This window comes from Amblyraja radiata, chromosome 2, assembly GCF_010909765.2.
Source record: "Amblyraja radiata isolate CabotCenter1 chromosome 2, sAmbRad1.1.pri, whole genome shotgun sequence".
Lineage (NCBI taxonomy): Eukaryota > Metazoa > Chordata > Chondrichthyes > Rajiformes > Rajidae > Amblyraja > Amblyraja radiata.
Genome location: NC_045957.1, coordinates 125,509,020 through 125,533,494, shown reverse-complemented (window position 1 = coordinate 125,533,494; position 24,475 = coordinate 125,509,020). Strand labels below are relative to the sequence as shown.

General features: G+C 45.4%; 1 protein-coding gene across 1 annotated transcript in view; it reads right to left on the bottom strand.

The window, feature by feature from the left end:
- Positions 1-24,475, bottom strand: part of LOC116968454 (alpha-2,8-sialyltransferase 8E-like) — a 101,798-nt gene that overhangs the window by 41,709 nt on the left and 35,614 nt on the right. Inside the window, exon 4 of the mRNA XM_033015222.1 lies at positions 19,423-19,567. Within this exon, the coding sequence (XP_032871113.1) occupies positions 19,423-19,567 (145 nt within the window). The remainder of the gene's footprint in view (positions 1-19,422; positions 19,568-24,475) is intronic.

The following is a 24,475-nucleotide window of genomic DNA, read 5'->3' as shown; positions in this document are numbered from 1 at the left end:
TTCTCTCTGCTGCCCCCGCTGGTGGCAAGGGGGAGGGACTATAAAACCAGGAAGTGGTGTGCCTCACTCACTCTTCAAGATGGAGGAAGGCAGAGGGTCACGTTTCTCTGAGCTGTGAATAACACTGAACACATGTCCACTCAAATGTAAGTGCCCTTAGTGGTTCTAAAATGCTTGCAGAATGTGTCTATTGGTTCTAAAACTTGCAAAAAAAGTGTCTATTGGTTCTAAAACTTGCAAAAAAATGTCTATTGGTTCTAAAGCTTGCAAAAAAATGTCTATTGGTTCTAAAGCTTGCAAAAAGTGTCTCTATTGGTTCTAAAGCTTGCAAAAAATGTCTATTGGTTCTAAAGCTTGCAAAAAAAGTGTCTATTGGTTCTAAAGCTTGCAAAAAAGTGTCTATTGGTTCTAAAGCTTGCAAAAAAGTGTCTATTGGTTCTAAAGCTTGCAAAAAATGTCTATTGGTTCGAAAGCTTGCAAAAAATGTCTATTGGTTCTAAAGCTTGCAAAAAGTGTCTATATTGGTTCTAAAGCTTGCAAAAAATGTTTATTGGTTCTAAAGCTTGCAAAAAAATGTCTATTGGTTCTAAAGCTTGCAAAAAAATGTCCATTGGTTCTAAAGCTTGCAAAAAAATGTCCATTGGTTCTAAAGCTTGCAAAAAGTGTCTCTATTGGTTCTAAAGCTTGCAAAAAGTGTCTCTATTGGTTCTAAAGCTTGCAAAAAATGTCTCTATTGGTTCTAAAGCTTGCAAAAAAATGTCTCTATTGGTTCTAAGCTTGCAAAAATATGTCTATTGGCTCTAAAACTTGCAAAAATATGTCTATTGGTTCTAAAGCTGGCTTGGCTTGGGTGTGTCTTGAAATTGAAAGGCACTACTTACTGCAAATGGTGGCATGAAGTTGAAAGGCACTACTTACTGCAAATGGTGGCTTGGGAGCTTTGGCTTGAAGTTGAAAGGCACTATTACTGCAAATGGTGGCTTGGTTGCTTTGGCTTGAAGTTGAAAGGCACTACTTACTGCAAATGGTGGCTTGGTTGCTTTGGCTTGAAGTTGAAAGGCACTACTTACTGCAAATGGTGGCTTGGGTGTGGCTAGGGTGTGGCTTGAAGTTGAAAGACACCACTTACTGCAAATGGTGGCATGAAGTTGAAAGGCACTACTTCCTGCAAATGGTGGCTTGGGTGTGGCTTGAAGTTGAAAGGCACTACTTACTGCAAATGGGGGGCGTGGGTGCATTGGCCTGAAGTTGAAAGGCACTACTTACTGCAAATTGTGGCTTGAAGTTGAAAGGCACTACTTACTGCAAATGGTGGCATGAAGTTGAAAGACACTACTTACTGCAAATGGTGGCTTGGGTGCTTTGGTTTGCAGTTGAAAGGCAGTACTTACTGCAAATGGTGGCATGAAGTTGAAAGACACTGCTTACTGCAAATGGTGGCTTGGGTGCTTTGGTTTGCAGTTGAAAGGCAGTACTTACTGCAAATGGTGGCTTGGGTGCAATGGCTTGAAGTTGAAAGGCACTACTTACTGCAAATGGTGGCATGAAGTTGAAAGGCACTACTTCCTGCAAATGGTGGCTTGGGTGTGGCTTGAAGTTGAAAGGCACTACTTACTGCAAATGGGGGGCGTGGGTGCATTGGCCTGAAGTTGAAAGGCACTACTTACTGCAAATTGTGGCTTGAAGTTGAAAGGCACTACTTACTGCAAATGGTGGCATGAAGTTGAAAGGCACTACTTACTGCAAATGGTGGGTTGGGTGCTTTGGCATGAAGTTGAAAGCACTACTTACTGCAAATGGTGGCTTGGGAGCTTTGGTTTGAAGTTGAAAGGCACTATTACTGCAAATGGTGGCTTGGTTGCTTTGGCTTGAAGTTGAAAGGCACTATTACTGCAAATGGTGACTTGGGTGTGGCTTGAAGTTGAAAGACACCACTTACTGCAAATGGTGGCATGGAGTTGAAAGGCACTACTTACTGCAAATGGAGGCTTGGGAGCTTTGGCTTGAAGTTGAAAGGCACTATTACTGCGAATGGTGGCTTGGTTGCTTTGGCTTGAAGTTGAAAGGCATTACTGCAAATGGTGGCATGAAGTTGAAAGGCACTACTTACTGCAAATGGTGGCTTGGGAGCTTTGAAGTTGAAAGGCACTACTTCCTGCAATTGATGGCTTGGGTGTGGCTTGAAGTTGAAAGACACCACTTACTGCAAATGGTGGCATGAAGTTGAAATGCATTACTTACTGCAAATGGTGGCTTGGGTGCTTTGACTTGAAGTTAAAAGGCACTACTGTAAATGCACTTACTTCCTGTTTGCACTGTATATTGATTTTAGATAAAACGCTGTGATTTTTGGCCATCTTACTCCATCCCCCTCCGCTGAGCAGGTGCAGAGAATTCTTCCCATCAATGAAAAATAAAAGTGTTATTAGTTTTTTTTTAAATGTTGAGAATCTCTCTCCTGTCAATCACTCCATGAAAGCCACACCTTTTCCGGTGGGGGGGGGGGGGGGTGGGGTTATAAAACCCGGAAATGTGGGTGTGGCTCAGTCTCTGCAAGGGAGGAGGGAGAGGTCACGACTCGCTGTCTTTAGTGGCTCTGCACCCTACTTCAAATGGTATGAAACTGCACTTGAATTTGGTGGCCTTGCACCCTGCTAGAAGTGGTAAGAAACTGCACTTGAATTTGGTGGCCTTATACCCTGCTTGAAATAGAATTTCAAGGATTAGCCTTGAGTCAACTACCAGCCCACCAGCCGTGAGTGAGTGAGTTGCCAGCACAACAGGCTTGATTGACTGAGACGCCAGCCCAAGAATCCATTTGGCGCACAATTTGCATGCTAGCTCTCTGGAAACCAGTCCCTTCAGCCCACAACACCCATACTAGCGCTCCAGAAAGCCCCCCCCCCCCCACCCAACTGGCCACCAATATTAGAATTGGTGGAGAGGTGGAATATTGCGTTGGATGACAAGCCCTCCTGTGTGATGCTGGGACCCAACGGGTCCCACTTAGTCTAGTAACTATTGGATGTGTGTATGTATGTGTGGGTGTATAATCACATTGCTCAAAAAAACAACGTGCTAATGGTACCATTTTTACATATTCCGATAGAGATTTCTGCTGTGGTCAAAAAATTGCCTTATCTGAAAATTGAATGCTTTATTTCTCGAGTTATTTATGAAAATGTTCACAAATCTGAAATAGCTTTGAATATAAACGAGATGGTCTCGCTGATGATGTCACGATGGCTCTGCTCCGCGTGGCCTGCTCCGCTATGTTCCACGTCACCCCTTTGGGCGCCAGCTGCTCGCCGCCCACCCCGCCCGCTCAGCATCCGCCCCGTGGTGGAAAGGCTGCTGCTCTACGTCCTTGGTTGGTGCTACCTCTCTATCCCCTCCCCCTCCACCTCCTCCCTCTCTAGCCCCTCCCCCTCCTCTCTCCCTCTCTATCCCATCCCCTCCCCTCCCTCTATCCCCACCCCCTCCCTCTCCACCCCCTCCCTTTCTACCCCCTCCCTCTCTACCTCCCTCCTTCTCTGCCCTCCCCTCCTTTTCTGACCCCTCACTTTCTGCCCCCACTCCCTCCCTGCCCCCCTCCTTCTCTGCCCGACCCCTCCCTCTCTGCCAGACCACTCCCTTTCTGACCCCCTCTCTCTCAGCCCCCTACCTCTCTGGCCCCTTCCATCTCTGACCCCCCTCTCTCCCCCCTCCCTCTCTGCCCCCGCCTCTGCCCTGCCCTTCTGCCCCGCCCTTCCTTCTCTGCCCCCCTCCCTCACTGCCCACCCTCCCTCTCTGACCCCCTCCCTCTCTGTCCCCCGCCTCTCTGCCTGACCGCTCCCTCTCTGTACCCCCTCCCTCTCTAACACCCCTCCCTATCTCCCCCTCCTGCCCCCTCTCTGCCATGTTCCTCCCTCTCTGCCCCCCCTCCCTCTCTGCCCCCTCCCTCTCTGCCCGCCCCTCCCTCGCTGCCCCCTCCCTCTCTGCCCCCCTCTATGACTCCCCCGTTCTCTCTGCCCACTTCTCTCTCTGCTCCCCCTTCCCTCTATGCCCCCCTCCCTCTCCACTCCCCCCTGCCTCCCTCTCCCTCTCAGCCCCTCTCCCTCTCTGCCCCCCTCACTCTCTTCCCCTCCCTCTCTGCCCCCATCCCTTTCATCCCCCTCCTCTCTGCCCCCTTCCATCTCTGCCCCTCCCTCCCTCTCTGCCCCTCCTTCCCTCTCCTTCTACTGGAACCTATGTGTGCGTGGCGGAGTATTGCATCCGGGAACCAGCCCTCCCCTGTGACAGCTCGCCCTCCCCTCTCTCCTTCTCTAATCCCCCTCCCCCTCCCCCTCCCTCCCTCCCTATCCCCTCACCCTCTCTACCCTACCCCCTCTCTAGCCGCGCATGCGCAGTTGGGGGCTATGCGTGTGGATAGGGCGGGGGATGGGGTAAAAAGAGCGAATGAATAATATTAATATAATATCAAGAGGGGGTGGTTGGTGTGTGTGTGGGGGGTGGTTAGTGTGTGTGTGTGTGACGATGATAGCACACCCCCCCCCCCCCCTTGCAACCGCATGTCGAGGGCATGGGACCCAACGGGTCCCACTTTGTCTAGTAACTATTAAAACACTGATCGTGTGTTCGTGTGTGTGTGTGTGTGTGTGTGTGTGTGTGTGTGTGTGTGTGTGTGTGTGTGTGTGTGTGTGTGTGTGTGTGTGTGTGTGTGTGTGTGTGTGTGTGTGTGTGTGTGTGTGTGTGTGTGTGTGTGATCACATCTGCTAGAAATAACGATGCCCTATCTGTACAGTTTTGACATATTCTTGTAGAGATTTATCTGATGGACTCCGAAATTGTCTCATCTGAAAAATTCATGCATTATTTCTCAAGTTATTAATCAAAATGTTCAAAAATCTGAAAGAACGTAAAATCTGAAAGAAAATAAAACTGAACAGCTTTGGCTGATGACGTGATGACGTCACAAAGGCTGCACGCTGTGTTCACGCGTTGCGAGTGACGTAGCCTGGCCACCCACTCGCAGCGGCCGCGCCCCCCTCACTCGGGGTCCTCGGGTCCATGACCACCCGCCCGCTCATGGCATCCCTCGACTCCACGTCCGCCCGCTTCCTGTCTCAAAAAGATACTGCAAATTTCTTTACTGTGCTTACAGCTATGATGTCACAATGGGATTGTATTCCTGCTCATAACATTGTTGCTATCCAAGTTCATTGAGTCCTGCTAGCCCTAGCAAGTGCAAATGCATTTGTCTTAGTCACAGTACACTGAGTTCTGCTGGCTAGCAAGTGCAATTGGATTTTTTTTTAAGTTTAAAAATGAGGGAGAGTGAATAAGGCAAAATGAGCAGCCCCTGCGCAGTTGGGGGCTATTGGTGAGTGGTGGAACATTGCGTTGGGGGAACAGGTTGTGTTGGGGAAACTGGTGAGTGGTGGAATATTGCTTTGGGGAACGGGTTGCGTTGGGGTCCAGGCCTCCCGTGGGGGCTATGGGTGAGTGGTGGAATATTGCATTGGGTGGAATATTGCTTTTGGGAACGGGTTTCTTTGGGGGACCAGGCCTCCTGTGGAAGCTATGGGTGAGAGGTCGAATATTGCGTTGGGAGAATGGGTTATGCTGGGGTCCAGGCCTCCCATGGGGGCTGTGAGTGAGTGGTCGAATATTGTGTTGGGGGAATGGGTTGCGTTGGGGGACCAGGCCTCCCGCATGACAGGGACCTAATGGGTCCCACTCGGCCTAGTATCTATATCTATCTTCTATACTATTACTAAAACTCTCATCTTGACCACTTCCTGTTTGCTTTTTAAAAATAAATTGCGCAAGAATGGTACCCTTTATCGCTAGGATTTTTCGTCATGTTACTCAATGTTCTCTGCTCTAAGCGCACCAAGTTTTGTTCCAATCGGAGGAAATATACAAAAGTTATGAAGGTTTATAAAATCATGAGGTCAGCAGATTGGTCTTCTCGCCTTTCTGTCACCATGAAGGTAACGCTCCTTCCGGCACCCGCTGGAGAGAAAAAAAACCCAGAGGTGGGGCTGAGTCCACAACTAGTGTTGATTGAGTCAGTAAAAGTGTAGTCGGGAAAGACGCTGTGTGGAGTCGGGAAAGCCGCCGTGTGGAGTTGGGAAAGCCACTGTGTGGAGTCGTGAAAGCCACTGTGTGGAGTCGGGACGTGCTGTGTGGTGCCGCGGCCGATGGCCGCTGAGTGGATTCCCTCCACCCCCCTCCCTCATTTTGACTGAACATCGCCTCGTGTATGGGTGAGTGGTGGGGGAGGGGGACCCAACGGGTCCGCACCTGGTCTAGTATTCCATAAAGTCTTGAAGGGACACTGTTTGAATGATGCACTCAGATGAGAAGCTTGGAGCACGGTATTAGGATTTTACAGTTTACTGTGGGGAAGATCATGGAAGCTAAGGAATTGGTGTATCCAAAAGAGTTTCTTTAAGAGTCAAACAGGTCAAGTGTGTTTTATTGTCACATGTACTGAAGTGGTACAATGATATTTTTATTTGTAGCTGCATAACATGGTTGTAAACACAATACTCAATAGAATATATAATAAACAAGAATAAAAAAGTTCAATAATTTTTTTTTTTTAAACTATGTAGTGCAAAAAATAAAACAAAGCCTGCAGTACAAGGATATGAAAATAGCATATGGTTAGTCCAACTCAGGGAGGAACTGGCAGAGATCACAACTGGCATGGTCCAATTAAGGGATAAGGACGGCAAGGTAAGAGAAACTTGGTTGACCAAAGAGAAGGTACATTTGGTCAAAAAGAAAGATTATGCAAGGTTTAGAAAGTTGAAATCAGACATGGCCTTTGAAGAATGTAAAGCAAGCAGGAAAATAAAAATCAAGCAGGCAATTAGTAAGTACGTAAGTAAGTTTATTGGCCAAGTATTCACATACAAGGACTTTGCCTTGGTGCTCCGCCCACAAGTAAAAACATGACATACAGTGACAGTTACGAATGACTCAGAAAACACTAAACATTAACAATAATAAAACAGTAATGATAAAACACCATTGATCAAGCATGTGAACCAACAAAATACCAGATCAAAGGGAGGCTACAGATGTTTGGCTGTTGAGTAGAGCAACTACTCGTGGATAAAAACTGTTTTTATGTCCGGCAGCTTTGGCAATCCCGAGTCGCCTTCCAGAGGGAAGTGAAAAGGGTGTCCCAAGTGAAGGGGCAAAAAGGTGATAAAGTGCATTTGGTGCGTCAGATTAAAGAAAATCCCAAAGGTTTCATACATTCATTAAAAACATGACAGTAACTAGGGAGAAGGATAAATCTGTTTAAACACTCGTGGGTAAAATAAGGAATTTATGCTTGGTGTCAGAGGATGTAGGTTTGATAAATGAGTACTTTGCATTTGCCAAGAGGAAGATGACATGCAGGAACAGCCCCATGTGATCTCACCCGTAATTAATGACAATGCAAAGATCTTTATCGAGGCCTCTACAATTGCCTCTTTTGCCTCAATAATCTACAACAGAGCCCATCTGGCCCTGGGGATTCACACACCTTAAAACTTTGAGAGACCTCATACCACTTCTTCTTTAAAATAAGACAGAAACTCAGGCTAGGGTGCTTAGTCTAAATAAGGGGGATTATGAAGGTATGAGGACTGAGCTGATCAAAGTTGACTGGGATAGCAGACTCAAGAATAAGACGGTACATGAGCAGTGGTGTACGTTTAAGGGTATACTGTATAACCTTCAAGAAAAATTTATTCCTATGAAGAAAAAAAGGGGTAAGGGTAAGAACAGTCAGCCATGGCTCAGTAAAACTATAAAGGATAGTATTCGGCTGAAGGCAAGGGCATATAAGGTAGCCAGAGATAGTGGGAGGGTAGAGGATTGGGAAGCATTTAAAGGTCAGCAAAAAATAACTAAGAGATTAATTAAGACGGGGAAAATAGACTATGAAAGGAATTTAGCGAACAACATAAAAACTAATAGTAAGAGTTTTTATAGCTATATAAAAAGAAAAAGGGTGGCTAAGGTGAACGTTGGTCCATTGGAGGGTGAGACTGGAGAGTTGTTGGTGGGGAACATGGAAATGGCAAAGGCATTAAACGAGTATTTTGTATCAGTCTTCACCATAGAAGACACAAAAAATATTCCAACGCTGGATAAACAGGGGGCGGTAGGAATGGAGGAGCTAAATACTATTAAGATCACCAAGGAGGTGGTATTAGGGAAATTAATGAGACTGAAGGAGGATAAATCCCCTGGGCCTGATGGATTACATCCAAGAGTCTTGAGAGAGATAGCGGTGGGGATTGTGGATGCATTGGTGATAATTTTCCAAAACTCCCTGGAGGCAGGAACGGTCCCAGTGGATTGGAAAATGGCCAATGTAACACCTATATTTAAAAAAGGAAGTAAACAGAAGGCGGGTAACTATAGACCGGTTAGTCTAACATCGGTGGTGGGTAAAATGTTAGAGACAATTATTAAAGAAACACTAACGGGGCACTTGGATAAACATGACTTCATCGGACAGAACCAGCATGGTTTTGTGAAGGGGAAGTCCTGTTTAATGAATCTGCTCGAATTCTTTGAGGAAGTAACAACCCGGGTGGATAAAGGGGAACCGGTGGATGTGGTATACTTGGACTTCCAAAAGGCTTTTGACAAGGTGCCACATAAGAGACTATTGCTAAAAATAAAAAATTATGGGATTGGGGGTAATATATTAGCATGGGTAGAGGATTGGCTAACAAATAGGAAGCAGAGAGTGGGGATAAATGGTTCATACTCGGGATGGCAACCGGTAACTAGCGGGGTTCCGCAAGGGTCGGTGCTGGGACCCCAGTTGTTCACAATTTATATAAATGATTTGGAGGAGGGAACCAAGTGTAATATATCAAAATTTGCGGACGATACAAAAATGGGAGGAAAAGTAGGGGATGAGGAGGATAGGAAGAGTCTGCAAAAGGATATAGATAAGCTAGGTGAGTGGGCAACAACTTGGCAGATGAAATTTAATACTAATAAATGTGAAGTCATTCACTTTGGGAAAAAAAATGATAGGGCAAGTTATTTTCTAAATGAGGAGGAGCTGCGTTGTAATGCAACGCAAAGGGATCTAGGGGTATTAGTACATGAATCACTAAAAGTTAGTATGCAGGTGCAGCAAGCAATCAGGAAGGCCAATGGAGTTTTGGCCTTTATTGCTAGGGGGATTGAGTATAAAAACACGGAGGTCTTGCTGCAGCTGTACACAGTATTAGTGAGACCACATTTGGAATACTGTGTACAGTTCTGGGGTCCATACTTAAGAAAGGATGTACTAGCCCTGGAGGCAGTGCAGCGAAGGTTTACAAGATTAATTCCTGCAATGAGGGGATTGACATATGAGGAAAGGTTAAGTAGGCTGGAACTCTACTCTTTGGAGTTTAGAAGAATGAGAGGCGATCTCATTGAAACATATAAGATCGTGAGGGGCCTTGATCGGGTGGATGCACCGAGGATGTTCCCAATGATCGGGGAAACTAGAACTAGGGGACATAGTTGCAGAATAAGGGGGGGCTCTTTTAAAACTGAGATGAGGAAGAACTTCTTCACCCAGAGGGTGGTTAATTTATGGAATTCACTGCCCCAGGGAGCAGTGGAAGCAGAAACTTTAAATATATTTAAGACTAAAATAGATGGTTTTTTAGCTGCCAAGGGGATAAGGGGCTACGGGGAGAGGGCAGGGATATGGACCTAGGTATGGTTAGTATAGTAAGACCTGAGTGATCTCCTGGACAAGTGTCGATCGCCTGGATTGGGGTCGGAGAGGAATTTCCCGGATTTTTTTCCCGAATTGGACCTGGGTTTTTATCCGGTTTTTTGCCTCCCCCAGGAGATCGCGAGGTTCTTGGGGTGGAGAGGGGTGATAGCGGTATAAAGGGGAGGGTAGTGTCTTGTGTTCTGTGTCTTGTGTCTACTGTTTGTGGGTAAGTGTGTCTGTTTAGTGTTCAGCCATGAGCGAATGGCGGTGCGGGCTCGACGGACCTGGTGGTCTACTCTCGCACCTACTTTCTATGTCTATGTTTCTATGTTTGAGATCAAGGAGGAGTGGTACGAGGTCTCTCAAAGTTTTACGGTGTGTGAATTCCCAGGGCCAGATGCGCTCTATTGCAGATTATTGAGACAAAAGAGGCGACTTCCGCGTTCAAACTTGTGCCATTGACGGTTTAACCCTCCCCCAACTGCGCAGGCGTGGCTGACGGGTCTCCGTTGTGACGCAAGAGATCCCCGTTGTGACACGAGTCAAAATGGCGATCTCAAAATGGCGGTGGACCCGGCAACCCACCACATTTGGAAGAGAATGGGGTGATTGGGGACAGACAGCATAACTTTGTCCATGGCCGGTCATGTCTTACTAACTTGATTGAGCTTTTTGTGGAAGGTGATCAGCAGTCAATGTTGTTTATGTAGATTTTAGTATGGCATTTGGCATCAGTCCCGCATGATAGGCTCATCCAGAAGATTTAGATGCATGTGATTCTCAGTGACTTGGTAGTTTGGATTCAGAACTAGTTTACCTATAAAAGCAGAGGGTTATCATGGAAAGGAGTTATTCTAGCTGGAGGTGCATGATCAGTGGTGTTCAGCATGGTTATTGCTGGAACCTTTAGTATTTATGATATATATGTGTGGGTGGGTTAGTCAGTAAATTTTCAGACAACACAAATATTGGAGTTATTGGACAGTGTGGAAGGCTGCCAAACAATGCAGTGGGATTTAGCTTAGTTACAGATGTGGGTGGAGAAATGGCAGATGGAGTTTAATCAAAGCAAATGTGAGGTGCTTCACCTTGAGAGGTTGCAAGTTAATGGCAAGACCCTTGACAGCATTGATGTACAGGAGTATTAGCTCCCTGACAGTGGCAATACAAGTAGTTAAAGAAGGCGTATCTTACGCATGCTTTCATCGGTCGAGGCATGGTGTACAAGATACAGAATTGGCTTCATTAGAGGAAGCGGTGGTGATGGATGGTTGTTTATCGACTGCAATCCTGTGACTAGTGGTGTGCCTCAAGAAACGGTGCTGTGCCCATTGCTGTTTGTGGTTTATAACCAACCATTTGGATGAGAATGTACGCGGTATGATTAAGTTTGCAGATGCCACTAAGATAGTTAATGCCATAGTGAGGATGGTTGCCAAAACAGACCTCTCGGCCCAACCTGCCAACACAGACCAACATGCCCTATCTCCACTAGTCCAACTTGCCTGTGCTCGGCCCATAACCATCCTAACCATGTACCGGTCCAAATGTCTCTTGTTATGATAGTGCCTGCTTCAACTATTTCCTGCACCAGCTCTTTCCATATACCCACCAAAAAAAAACCCCATCAAGCTCCTATAAAATCTTTCTCCCTCCCGACCTTAAACTTATGTCCTCTGATTCTGAGTGCCTCCGTGATGGATTCTTAGAGCAGCTAGTATTGGAGCCTACCAAGGAGAAGGCAATTCTGGATTTAGTGTTGTGCAATTAACCTGATTTGATAAAGGGAACTCGAGGTAAAGGAGCCATTAGGTGGTAGTGGCCATAATATGATAAGTTTTAATTTACAAATTGAGAGGGAGAAGGGTAAATTGGAAGTGTCAGTATTACAGTTGAACAAAGGGGACTATGGGGCCATGAGGGAGGAGCTGGACAAAATTTACTGGAAAGATACACTAGCAGGAATGACAGTGGAAAAACAATGGCAGGTATTTCTCGAGATAATACAGAAGGTGCAGGATTAGTTCATTCCAAAGAGGCAGAAAGATTCCAAGGGAAGTAAGGGGCGACCATGGCTGATAAGTGAAGTCAAGGAGAGTATAAAAATAAAAACGTATGACTTAGGGAAGATGAACGGGAAGCCAGTGGATTGGGAAACTTTTAAAGAGCAACAGAAGATAACTAAATAGACAATACGGGGAGAAAAGATGAGGTACGAAGGTAAGCTAGCCAAGAATATAAAGGAGGATAGTAAAAGCTTATTTAGGTATGTGAAGAGGAAAAGATTAGTTAAAAAGTTGGACCCTTGAAGACTGAAACGGGTGAATTTATTATAGGGAACAGGGAAATGGAGTTCAACAGGTACTTTGGATCTGTCTGCACTAAGGAGGACACAAACAATTTCCCTGATGTACTAGTGGCCAGAGGATCTGGGGTGATGGAGGAACTGAAGGAAATTAGGCAGGAAATGGTGTTGGACAGACTAATGGGACAGAAGGCTGATAAATCCCCAGGGCCTGATGGTCTGCATCCCAGGGTACTTAAGGAAGTGGCTATAGAAATCGTGGACGCATTGGTGATCATTTTTCAATGTTCTATAGACTCAGGATCAGTTCCTGTGGATTGGAGGGTAGCTAAAACAGGGAATTATAGACCAGTTAGCCTAACATCGATGGTGGGAAAGAAACTGGAGTCAATTATAAAAGATGAAATAGCGGCATATTTAGATAGCAGTAACAGGATTTGTCCGAGTCAGCATGGATTTATGAAGAGAAAATCATGCTTCACTAATCTTCTGGAATTTTTTTAGGATGAAACTAGGAAAATGGACAATGGAGAGCCAGTAGATGAAGTGTACGTGGAATTTAAGAAAGCATTTGATAAGGTCCCACATAGGAGATTAGTGGACAAATTTAAAGCACATGGTATTGTGCTTTACAGAGCTACCAGCCTTGGAGGGCATCTACCACACACGGTGCCTCAGGAAGGCCGTCAGCATCCATAAAGACTCATCACACCCCTGTAACAGACTGTTTGAACTACTTCCCTCCGGCAGACGTTACAAGGCCTTCTACGCCCGAACCTCCAGACCCAGAAACAGCTTTATTCCAAGAGCTATAGCGGCTCTGAACCGGCCCTGCTGAGTGCCCCCCACCCCCCCTGGACTGTCTCCCTCGGATGGCCACGACACACAGCTTATTTATTTATTTTACTTTTCTTTTTCATCGGTTGGAGCTGCATACTAAATCTCGTTGCACTGACGTGCAATGACAATAAAAGATATTATTATTATTATTATTATTATTATTATTATTATTATTATTATTATTATTATTATTGGGGGGTCCATAGATATGGATAGACTTGGCAGACAGGAAACAAAGAGCAGGGATTAATGGGTCCCTTTCATAGAAACATAGAAAATAGGTGCAGGAGGAGGCCATTCGGCCCTTCGAGCCAGCACCGTGGCTGATTATCCCCAATCAATGACCCTTCTCCTGCCTTCTCCTTGATACCCTTTGATTCCATTAGTCCCTAGAGCTCTATTTAACTCTCTCTTAAATTCATCCAGTGATTTGCCCTCCACTGCCCTCTGTGGCAGGGAATTCCACAAATTGTGGAATTCAGAATGGCAGGCAGTGACTAATGGTGTACCGCAAGGCTTGATGCTCGGACCGTAGCTATTTACAATATACATCAATGATTTAGATGAAGGAATTCAAAGTAACATTAGCAAATTTTCAGATTGCACAAAGCTGGGTGGTAGTGTGGACTGTGAGGAGGATGCTGTGAGGATGCAGGGTGACTTGGACAGGTTGGGTGAGTGGGCAGATGCATGGCAGATGCAGTTTAATGTGGATAAATGTGAGGTTATCAACTTTAGTGGGAAAATAGGAAGGCAGATTATTATCTGAATTATGTCATGGGAAAAGGGGAAGAACAATGAGATCTGGGGGTCCTTGTTCATCAACCACTGAAAGTAAGCATGCACGTAAAGCAGGCAGTGAAGAAAACAAATGGCATGCTGGCCTTCATAACAAGAGGAGTTGCGTATAGGAGCAAAGAGGTCCTTCTGTAGTTGTACAGGGCCCTAGTGAGAACACACCTGGAGTATTGTGTGTAGTTTTGGTCTCCAAATTTGAGGAAGGACATTCTTGCTATTGAGGAAGTGCAGCGTAGGTTCACACGGTAAATTCCCAGGATGGCGGGACTGTCATAGGTTGGTTCTGGACTCCCCCAACATTGGTAACATGTTTCCTCCCTCTAGCGTGTCTAATCCCTTAATAATCTTATGTTTCAATAAGATTCCCTCTCATCCTTTAAATTTCAGTATACAAGCCCAGCCACTCCATTCTATCAACCTATGACAGTCCCGCCATCCTGGGAATTAACCGCATGAACCTACGCTGCACTCCCTCAATAGCAAGAATGTCCTTCCTCAAATTTGGAGACCAAAACTACACACAATACTCCAGGTGTGGTCTCACTAGGGCCCTGTACAACTACAGATAGAATGGAGTGGCTGGGCTTGTATACTCTGAAATTTGAAGGATGAGAGGATATCTTATTGAAACATAAGATTATTAAGGGATTAGACACGCTAGAGGTAGGAGACGTGTTCCCAATGTTGGGGGTGTCCAGAACCAGGGGGCACAGTTTAAGAATAAGGGGTAGACCATTTTGAACGGAGATGAGGAAAAAACTTTTCACCCAGAGAGTTACGAGTCTGTGGAATTCTCTGCCTCAGAAGGCAGTGGAGGCCAATTCTCTGGATGCTTTCAAGAGAGAGTTAGATAGAACTCTTAAAGATAGTGGAGTCAGGGGATATGGGGAGATGGCAGGAATGGGGTACTGAATGTGGATGGTAGACAAAAAAATTGAATGTGCATGATCAGCCATGATCACAATCAATGGAGGTTCTGGCTCGAAGGGCCGAATGGCACCTATTGTCTATTATTGTGTAGTCTCAATTTCCCCTATTCTGGGCAAAGGACTCTGGATTTACCCAATCTATTCCTCCTATGATTTTGTACACTTCTATACCCAATACTCTGATGAAGGCCAATGTGCCGAAAGCTGTCTTGACCACCCTATGTGTGCCTTGACCACTCCCAAGTGGGACGCCACTTTCAAGGAACCATGTAGCTGCACTACTCGTTCCCTATGCTGTACAACACTCCCCAGAATCCTCCCATTTACCGTGTTGATCCTGCCCTTGTTAGACTTCCATAAAATGCAACACCTCACATTTCCCTATTTTAAATTCCATCAACCGTTCCTCAGCCCACCTGCCCAACCAATCAAGGTCCTGCTGCAATTGTTGACACCCATCTTCACAACCTACACTTCCACCCACTTTAATCTGTCATCTGCAAAATTTCTAAACATGCCTTATATGTTCTCATCCAAATAATTGATCTGGATGACAAACAGTAATGGGCCCAACACTTAACCCTGCGGCACACCACTAATCACAGACCTTCAGTCCAAAAGCAACCTGCCGACATCACTCTCTGTTCTCTTTGATGAAGCCAATTTTCAAGCAAGTCAGCTATCTCTCGTTGGATCCCATGCGATCTAACCATCCTGACTAGCCTACCATGCGGAACCCTGTCAAGGGTAGTCAGGATGGTTAGATCACATGGGATCCAACGAGAGATAGCTGCCTTGCTAAAATCCATTGATATGTCTACCGTCATCAACCATTTTGGTCGCAACGTCATAAAATCTCAGATTCTTGAGACACCAATCTCTCATGTACAAAACTGCGCTGACTGCCCCTAATCAGCCCTTATCCAACTAAACGCAGATGGCACACTGGCCTGCAGCTCCCAGGCTTGACCTTGCAGCTCTTCTTAAATACAGGCACACCATTTGCTGGCCTCCAGTCATCTGGCACCTCACCTGTAATTAATGACATCAATTACAGCCTGGGCACCTGCAATTTCCTCTCTGGTTTCCCACAGTCTCCTCTGATATATCTGATCAGGTTCTGGGGAATTCTCTACCTTCATATGCATTAGGACGTTCTGCACCTCCTTCACCATAATACTGACTGCCCTCAGACAGTTCTATTGACTACACCAAGTTCCCCAGTCCTCTGGTCTTTCTCCACATTAAAAAGAGGAGAAATACTTAAGGGCCTGTCCCATGTGGCCGTCATTTACGTGACAGGCCGGTAGTGACTTACACGTGACAGTCACGCACATCATCACCCGTCATCATGCGCCTTACAATATTTTCTCTGCTCTGCAAGTAGAATTAGTCAGCGTATTGACATCATTTGTTAAGTGAAACATTGATAACATTATTGTTTGCTGGAAAAATTCATTTACTTTTAAACTTTCTGAATTACTCCCAACAACACAAAATAGTATTCCATTGAAGCAGTTTGAGGGTTTGAACCCAGCTTAAGAATTAGTTTGCAATTTTTTTTACAAATGGTGTTAGTAAAATTGGTGGTGGTTATTTTTTAAATAAACTAATTTGGTTACTAGTGTTCTTTAAGGATATAAAATCTGCAATCCTTACCTGGATGATAACTTTTGAAACATCCTTAACAAAGGATGTTTCAAAAATACTTATTACGGTGTTACTCTGAAGGCATTACTCTGAAAGCATCGATGGTTACGGCGTAATTATTTTCTCATTGTGGCCAACTGCGTATGGGCGGCGAGCGGTGGCGCATGGTTACGCACGGTGACGTATTCATGCGTCACCACGCCCTACATGTACGAGGTCAGGATGTCAGCGTGCGATCACAGTACGTCCACGTGCGTAAGCGATACGCCACGCCGGAGCAGCATGAAATCCTGGAGCGCCCCACGATACCGCGCGCAACTCCATACTCCATGCCTTTCCATGCGCCCGTCCCGCGCTACCCACATGCTACCCGTGCGTCACAACGCGACGACTAAATTTTTGGAGGTCGCCTAAATGGCGGGCAACTGACAGCCAAGTAGGACAGGCCCTTTAAGGACCTTGTGACCATCTCCTGTGACCACACACACCGTTAATTGCTTTGATTCATGAATGGTCCCATTCTCTCTGTGGTTGCCTTTCCCCTTTTTGTACATTAAAAACTCTTGGGAATATTCTTAATATTATCTGTCAGAGCTATCTTCTGTCCCTTTTTTGCCCTCCTGGTTCCCTCTTTTAGCTTGCTCCTCCGTTCCTGATACTCTTCCAGGGATATACTTAATCTCACCTGCCTATATCTGTCCCATGCCACCTCCTTATTTTTGACCAAAGCTTCAATTTCTCTTGTTATCCAAGCTCTCTTACACCCACGTGACTCACCCTTCACTCTAACAGGAACATGCATGGCCTAGACTCCTGTCACCACTCTTTTTAAAAACATCCCACTTTCCTGCCATTCAATTTCCATCAAATAACCTGCTCTAATCAACTTGAACAGGTTCATAACTAATTTCTTCAAAATTTGTCTTGTCCCAATTTACAATTTTAACTCGTGTCCATCCATAACTATCCTAAACTTAATTGAACAGTGGTCGCTAGTCCCTAAAGGCTAATTCACGAACACCATTCACTTGCTCCTCACAATTTCCCACGACTAGATCAAGCGTCTCCCATTGCCCTCTCCCGTGTAGGGCCTTTTTAAATACTGCCGGAGGACATGCAGTAGATAAATGTGTGGAATTGGGATTATTTCCTTGTTTTCAGGAAGTGACATAGAAGCCACATGCAGCAACCCTCTGGCGTTATGGGAGATGCCCTTTAAAAATGACATGAACATGGGAAGCAGACAGTGTAATCAGAGGTAATTGGAGATTCTTCTGTCCATTCCTGAGATCTTATGGCAGCATGGTCCCCTTCCTCCGAGCAATTTGACCCTGCTCTCAATCTAGTGGTAGATGCAAATCTTGCAGTACCAGCTCCATATCGGAGTCAACATTGTTTTCTTTGCTGGTTTTGACCTCTACAGTGAAAAGTTTTGTTTTTTATCTTGCTATCAGATCAGATAATACTATACATAAATATTGAAATTTCAGACCCAAGACATCACCTATTCATGCTGTTGAGTTGACCGGGGTGTCAGGGGTTGTGGGGAGAAGGCAGGAGTTGAGAGGGCAAGATAGATCAGACATGATTGAATGGCAGAGTAGACCTGATTGGCTGAATGGACTAATTCTGCTCCTATAACCTATGAACATATGAAGTAATTCTTGTGTTTTTGTTTGTAAACTACCATTTGTTATCCCTTGTTTCTTAATAAGAAAAAACTTGCTTTTTAAGGGAATGGTTACAGGTGATCCCTGCACTCTTTGTCAGCTTCCATTTCCTTTTCCAGAGGTCAGGAGCTACTTTCTCCTGCACCTTGAGTGCAACCACCTCGCTAAAACTCATATATCTGATGCTCTCAGCATCCAAGATGATCAGCAATGATATATTCAAGAACATTTTGAATAGTTTAATATTAGATAAAATATTTATTAAATTACCTTTCCTGTAAAAGATATGGGAGCAGAATCAGGCCATTCAGCCCACTGAGTCTTCTCTGCCATTCAAATCATAGCTGATCTATTTTTCCCTCTCAACCCCATTCTCCTGCTTTATACCCATAACCTTTGATGCCCTTCCTAATCAAGATCGCATCAATCTCCGCCTTAAAAATACCCATTACCACACCACAGCCATCTGTAGCAATGAATTCCTCAGATTCACCACCCTCTTGTTATTGAAATTTCTCCAAGACTTCATTCTGAAGGTGCATCCTTTTTATTCTGAGGCTGTGCCCTCTGGTTCTAGACTCTCCCATTAATGGAAACATCCTTTCCATATCCACCCTATCTAGGCATTTCATTATTCTATAGATCAATTAGATGTCCCACTCACCCTTCTAAGTGTAATGAGTACAGGCCCAAAGCCTTCAAACAGTCCTCATACATTAATCCAATCATCCACGTGATTATTCTCGCCTCTGGATCCTCTCCAAAACCAGCACATCCACCCTGGAGAGCTGCTCACAGTATTCCAGATGTGGCCTTACCAGCATCTGATAAAGCCTCAACATTACATCCTAGGTTTTATATTCTAGTCCCCTCAAATTGAATGCAGCATTGCATTTGCCTTCCATACCGCTGACTCAACCTGCAAATTAACCCTTGGGAATCCTGCACCAGCACTCACAAGTCCCTATGCACCTCCAATATCCGAATCCTCGCCCGATTTAGAATATAGTCTATGCCCTTATTCCTTCGACTACAGTGCATGATGGTACACGTCCCGATACTGTATTCCATTTGCCACGTCCTTGCCCACTCTCCCAGTCTGTCCAAGTCCTTCTGCAGCATTCCTGCATCCGTAACTCTACCTGTCCCTCCATCTATCTTCGTATCATCTGCAAACTTGGCCATAAAGCTCAATCAGATCATCAATACATTACATGAAAAGTAGTGGAGCCAACACTGACCCCTGTGGAACACCACTAATCACTGACAGACAACCAGAAAAGGCCTCTTTTGTTGCAGCTCTTTGCCACCTGCCAGTTGGCCAATCTTCTAACCATGCTAGTACCTTCCTTCTAACACTATGGGGCCCTACCTGGTTTAGCAGCCTCGTGTGCGGCACCTTAAAGGCGTTCCACACTGATTCTTTTTTGCCTAACTTGCTTGTTACTTCCTCAAAAAACTCCAACAGATTTGTCAGAGCTCCAGACAGAGTGAAACAAAACTTACCTCCGGAATCAGTTCAAGGGTATCTCGAGTAATTTCAAATATTTTTTTGGCTTCTGCTTCATAAGTAATTTTTGTTCCCAGTGGTGCATTAACTTGTGTAACAACAAAATTTCGAGTTGCATTGCAGCATTTCTCCAACTGTGATCTGGAAAGCAAAACATTTTGTGTCGTTTTGTGCCATTGACTGTCGTCCATGATGTAAATCGCAACATCTTCACTTTGAGGTCAGGAGATTCAAAGTTCAATTTCAAGATTTGCATCAGAAGTCTAGGCCAGCACTGATGATGGTACATTTTTTTAAATTAAAAACTTTGACAAGACAACATTTCTCGATGATCCAATGGCATTACTGAAAAAGCGTAGGCTTGGTTATACTCACTCCTACAAACTTTTCAACCTTCACCCATAATTCATACCAATAAAAATATGGTTCCTAGAAACATGGTAGAAACATGGTAGAAGCTGTCAATCTTAAGAAGCAAGAGGCTGTAATATGATCTGTAGATAAGGTATTGCTGAATCTTTGGTTTTTGGAGTATATATATGAAATAAGATCACTGCCCCTGTGTGTGGGGATGAGAACTGTATAGTCTGCAATCTGCATACTGTTAAGAGTTTTACCACACCCGCCTGGCGAAATACAGATTGTACTGCTTGATCACTGATTATATTTGCGTTTTTGTCTGTTTAAGAATACTGAACCACTACACCTGCACGTCTTTGGAATGTGGGAGGAAATCAGAGCACCCGGATAAAACCCATGCGGTCACAGTGAGAATGTACAAACTTTGTATGGACAGCATCCGTAGTCACGATCGAACCCGGGACTCAGGCAGCAACTCTGTCCCTGTGCCACTGTGCCGTCCAGATTCTCTTGGAATGAATCCAGAATTTTCTTGGCATAATTTATGGGACGACAGATGGCACAATGGGCTAAGTGTTCGGCTGGCAACCGGAAGGTAGCTGGTTCGAATCCCGCTTGGAGTGCATACTGTCGTTGTGTCCTTGGGCAAGACACTTCACCCACCTTTAATAACTATAATAATAATAACTTTATTTATAAAGCACTTTAAACAACTGCAGTTGCCACAAAGTGCTGTACATGAGAACTCATGAACAAAAAGCTATTACAAACAATTAAAAACCATTAAAAACCGTAAAACGAAGGACTATAAAAAACACACTAAAAATTAAAAGACATTAAAAGCACTAAAAACAGGAGCAATGCCTCAGCCAGTGTCGAAAGCCAAAGAATAAAAATGTGTTTTTAGGGAGGATTTGAAGATGGACAGTGAGGGGGCCTGTCTGATGTGCAGCGGCAAGGTGTTCCAGAGTGCCGGAGCAGCAACAGAAAAGGCTCTATCCCCTCTGAGCTTCCGCTTAGACCTTGGTACCTCAAGGAGCAGCTGATCAGCTGACCTGAGGCACCGGGCAGGAGCATATAGGTGGAGCAGCTCAGAGTGGTAAGGTGGGGCGAGCCCATTCAACGATTTAAAAACAAATAAAAGAATTTTGAAATGAACTCGAAAGTGCACTGGGAGCCAGTGAAGGGAGGCCAAAATTGGCGTAATGTGCTCCCTCTTTCGAGTTCCGGTCAAAAGGCGAGCGGCAGCATTTTGAACAAGCTGGAGACGAGCCAATGAAGCTCGTGCGACTCCAGAGTAGAGTGCGTTACAGTAATCCAGCCTAGATGTAATAAAGGCATGGATTACTGTTTCAAAATGCTGCCGCTCGAGAATGGGCTTCACCTTTGCCAGCTTCCTTAGGTGAAAGAAGCCTGTGTGTGTCCTTGGGCAAGACACTTCACCCACCTTTGCCTGTGTGTGTGGATGTAATTATGTGAAGCACTTTGGGGTCAATGCAAGTTGACTAAAAATGTGCTATATAAATAAAGACATTATTATAAGGTGAGGAAAGAAACCACCTACTATCACTTACTGAACTTCCCCAGCTGATTCCTTCTACAGATCACCAACACACCTCTCTACCCACAATGTATTTTATTTGCACAGAATAAAATGTTATTTTTCAAAGTCTCTGGGCTCAAAACCTCTGATTTTACTTCGGAGTCACGTGAGTGACTACGTGAAGAGCCCGCTCAGCATGCATGCGCGGCATTGCGTTCAGCAGTGCAACAGCGGCCGCATCGGGAGTCAGGCGCTCCCGCTACGGAGTGAAAGAACGGACCGTCAGGTAAGCTCTGAGGACGGGTTTTCTTTCACAGGGAGCCTTCTGCTTTATTTCAGGCAGAGAAGAAAGGCTCTTGGACAAACCTGTTCCCCGCTCGACTCCACGGAGGAGCGTTCCATCTGGGGGGGGCAGCAACAAGGCGGTAGGACCGCTTACCGGGCGCTCCGCTATCCCCGACACCGTGCCGAGCCCAGCCCGCTAGCGCCTGAGCAGCAGGCTGGAAGTAAAGCTACCGAAGAAGCGTCCGGCCGGTGGCTTCCGACTTGTCGGACGGGGACGTCTCTCCACCCGCACGGGGAGGGGAGACAGCCGCCTGAGCCGCATGGAGCGGCTCCTGGAGCAGGAGCTCCAGCGAGACGCGTTTCATGAGGGGCGCTCTCGCAGGGGGAGTTCAGGCACTCCCTCCACAGTGCCTTCTGCACTGTCCATTGCTTCCTCCTTACCCGAGGGTAGCTTTGGTGACCTGGACTGGGCTGGTCAAGAAGAGGGGACACTGGCTGAAGATGTCGGGAGTATGCAAGGGGTGCAGGAACAGGAAGAGCTGCTAGGTGTGGTGGACCGCTACGTGGCAGCCCCATGTGCAGGAGGCCGTTAAAGGCCAAACCAGCGGCCAGCATTAACCACCTCTCCAACAGGCCCCTACAGGAGCAGGTGGTCAATGAGGCCTTAGAAACGTATACAGCTCCAGAGAACTGTGAGTCCCTTAAAGTGCCGGCTGTAAACAACCAAAAGTGGGGGCACGTTGGGGCAAATATTCGGAACCAGGAGCTAAAACTGCAGCGGATCCTCAGGCTCCTGACGTCAGCCGTCACATCGCTCGTTCCGTGGACAAATACGGAGATGACCACAACCTTCGTAAACAAATCATAAAACCTGCCATAAAATCCTAAATTTGCGGGGTTGTGCAAAACCCCAGCCACTGAGCCAGACCCACTGCTCTTTGGCAAAAACCTCACAAAGCATATGAAGGATATGGAAGAGGCCTTAAAAAACTTTCGGTCTCATGAGGGCAGGCCCGGGACGAGCAAACCAAAAACAATAATTCCTAAGCAGCAGCACCCCATCGCGTCCATCAGTCGATGTCTACCATATGGGACTGGTGTAAAGCTCGGGGTCCGCATTCTATCCCCGGAAGTCTTCTTTAGACCAGGGCCCAGAGCGGACCCCATGGAAAATGCGCCACCCCCCAACATCACCGCCACGTCAGACAACGTGCAAGACTCGTTGGACCGGCAGGAAACAGAAGAATACCCATAACCATGGAGGTAGGTGGGTCTGGTTCCTACCAGCGTATAGAAAATAGGGGCTTAATGCTAACAGGGGGGAGATTACACCTGTTTAAAGAAGCACGGGAGTCTATCACGAGTGATCAGTATATACTCAATGGCATTAGTGGATACAAAATACAATTCATACTAGAAAAATTGCCACCAGTTCAACATTCACCCCAGAGGGTATTTTCCCCTCTCCGTTAAAGAAACGAGAGGGACAAGCTGAACTGGTGAGACTAATTACAAAGGGTATCATGGGAAAACATGAACCCTTGGAATTCGTATCAAATATATTCACTAAACCCAAAAAAGATGGTGGATGTCGCATCATCATTGACTTCACTAAATATGTTTGTTAAGTATATACATTTCAAAATGGAAACGGTTGTTACTGCCAAGCAACTCATTTCCAAAGGATACTTCATGGCAAGCATTGATCTTAAAGATGTTTACTATTCAGTACCATTCACAAGGATCATCGCAGATACCTGAAATTTACCTGGATGGGGCAGCTATGGCAGTTTAAAGCGTTACCCAATGGGTTCACATCAGCCCAAGATTATTCACCAAGATACTAAAACCAGCTCTGGCAATATTAAGAAGACAAAAACATATTGTCATGGCATATCTTGATGATATCTTAATAGTAGGCAAGACCATGGAATTGACTATGTTAGCTGTATCAGCTACCAAACAGTTGTTCGAAACCCTGGGATTGTCTTACATCCAGATAAATCTAAGTTGAAGCCATCCACAATCATGGACTACTTGGGCTTCACAATTAATTCAGACTACGTGACTGTAACATTGCCAAGAGACAAAACAGTTGAATTGGCACAATCATGCAACAATTTAATGGTCAACGAGCGACCAACTATTCGACAAGTAGCAGAGTAATTGGGAAAATGGTAGCAGCATTTCCGGCTACACAATTCGGACCTTTGCACTGTCAAAACTTACAAAGAGCAAAGGTACAGGCACCAAAATGACATACAGGTCATTATGATCGTGTCATGAAGTTACCCACTGAAGCAATATCAGAACTACAGTGGTGGGCAAAAAACGTTTGGCATAGTTTTCAGCCCTATTATCATCACTAACCCTACGTTAGTTATCCAAACAGATGCCAGTGCTCAAGGCTGGGGAGCAACTAACTCCATATCCAGCACAGGTGGTAGATGGACTAACCCAGAGTCATCATTACCACTTACACTGGGCATTAATTATCTAGAGATGTTGGGTGACTTTTATGGTTTAAAAGCATATGCATCAAATATGCATCACTTGCATGTATGGTTACAAATAGATAATACTACGGTGGTGGCCTACATTAACCATATGGGCGGCATAAAATCGGTATCATGCGACAAGTTGGTCAACACAATTTGGCAATGGTGTGTCGAAAGACATATTTGGCTATCAGCAACTTACCTGCCAGGTAAGCTAAATACAGTGGCAGACACCAGGTCACGTAAATTTAATGACAACATCGAATGGATGTTAAACCCCAAAAAATTTGCAAAAGTTATCAAGCAATATGGCACGCCAGATATCGATTTATTTGCATCAAGGCTAAATCACCAGGTACCTAT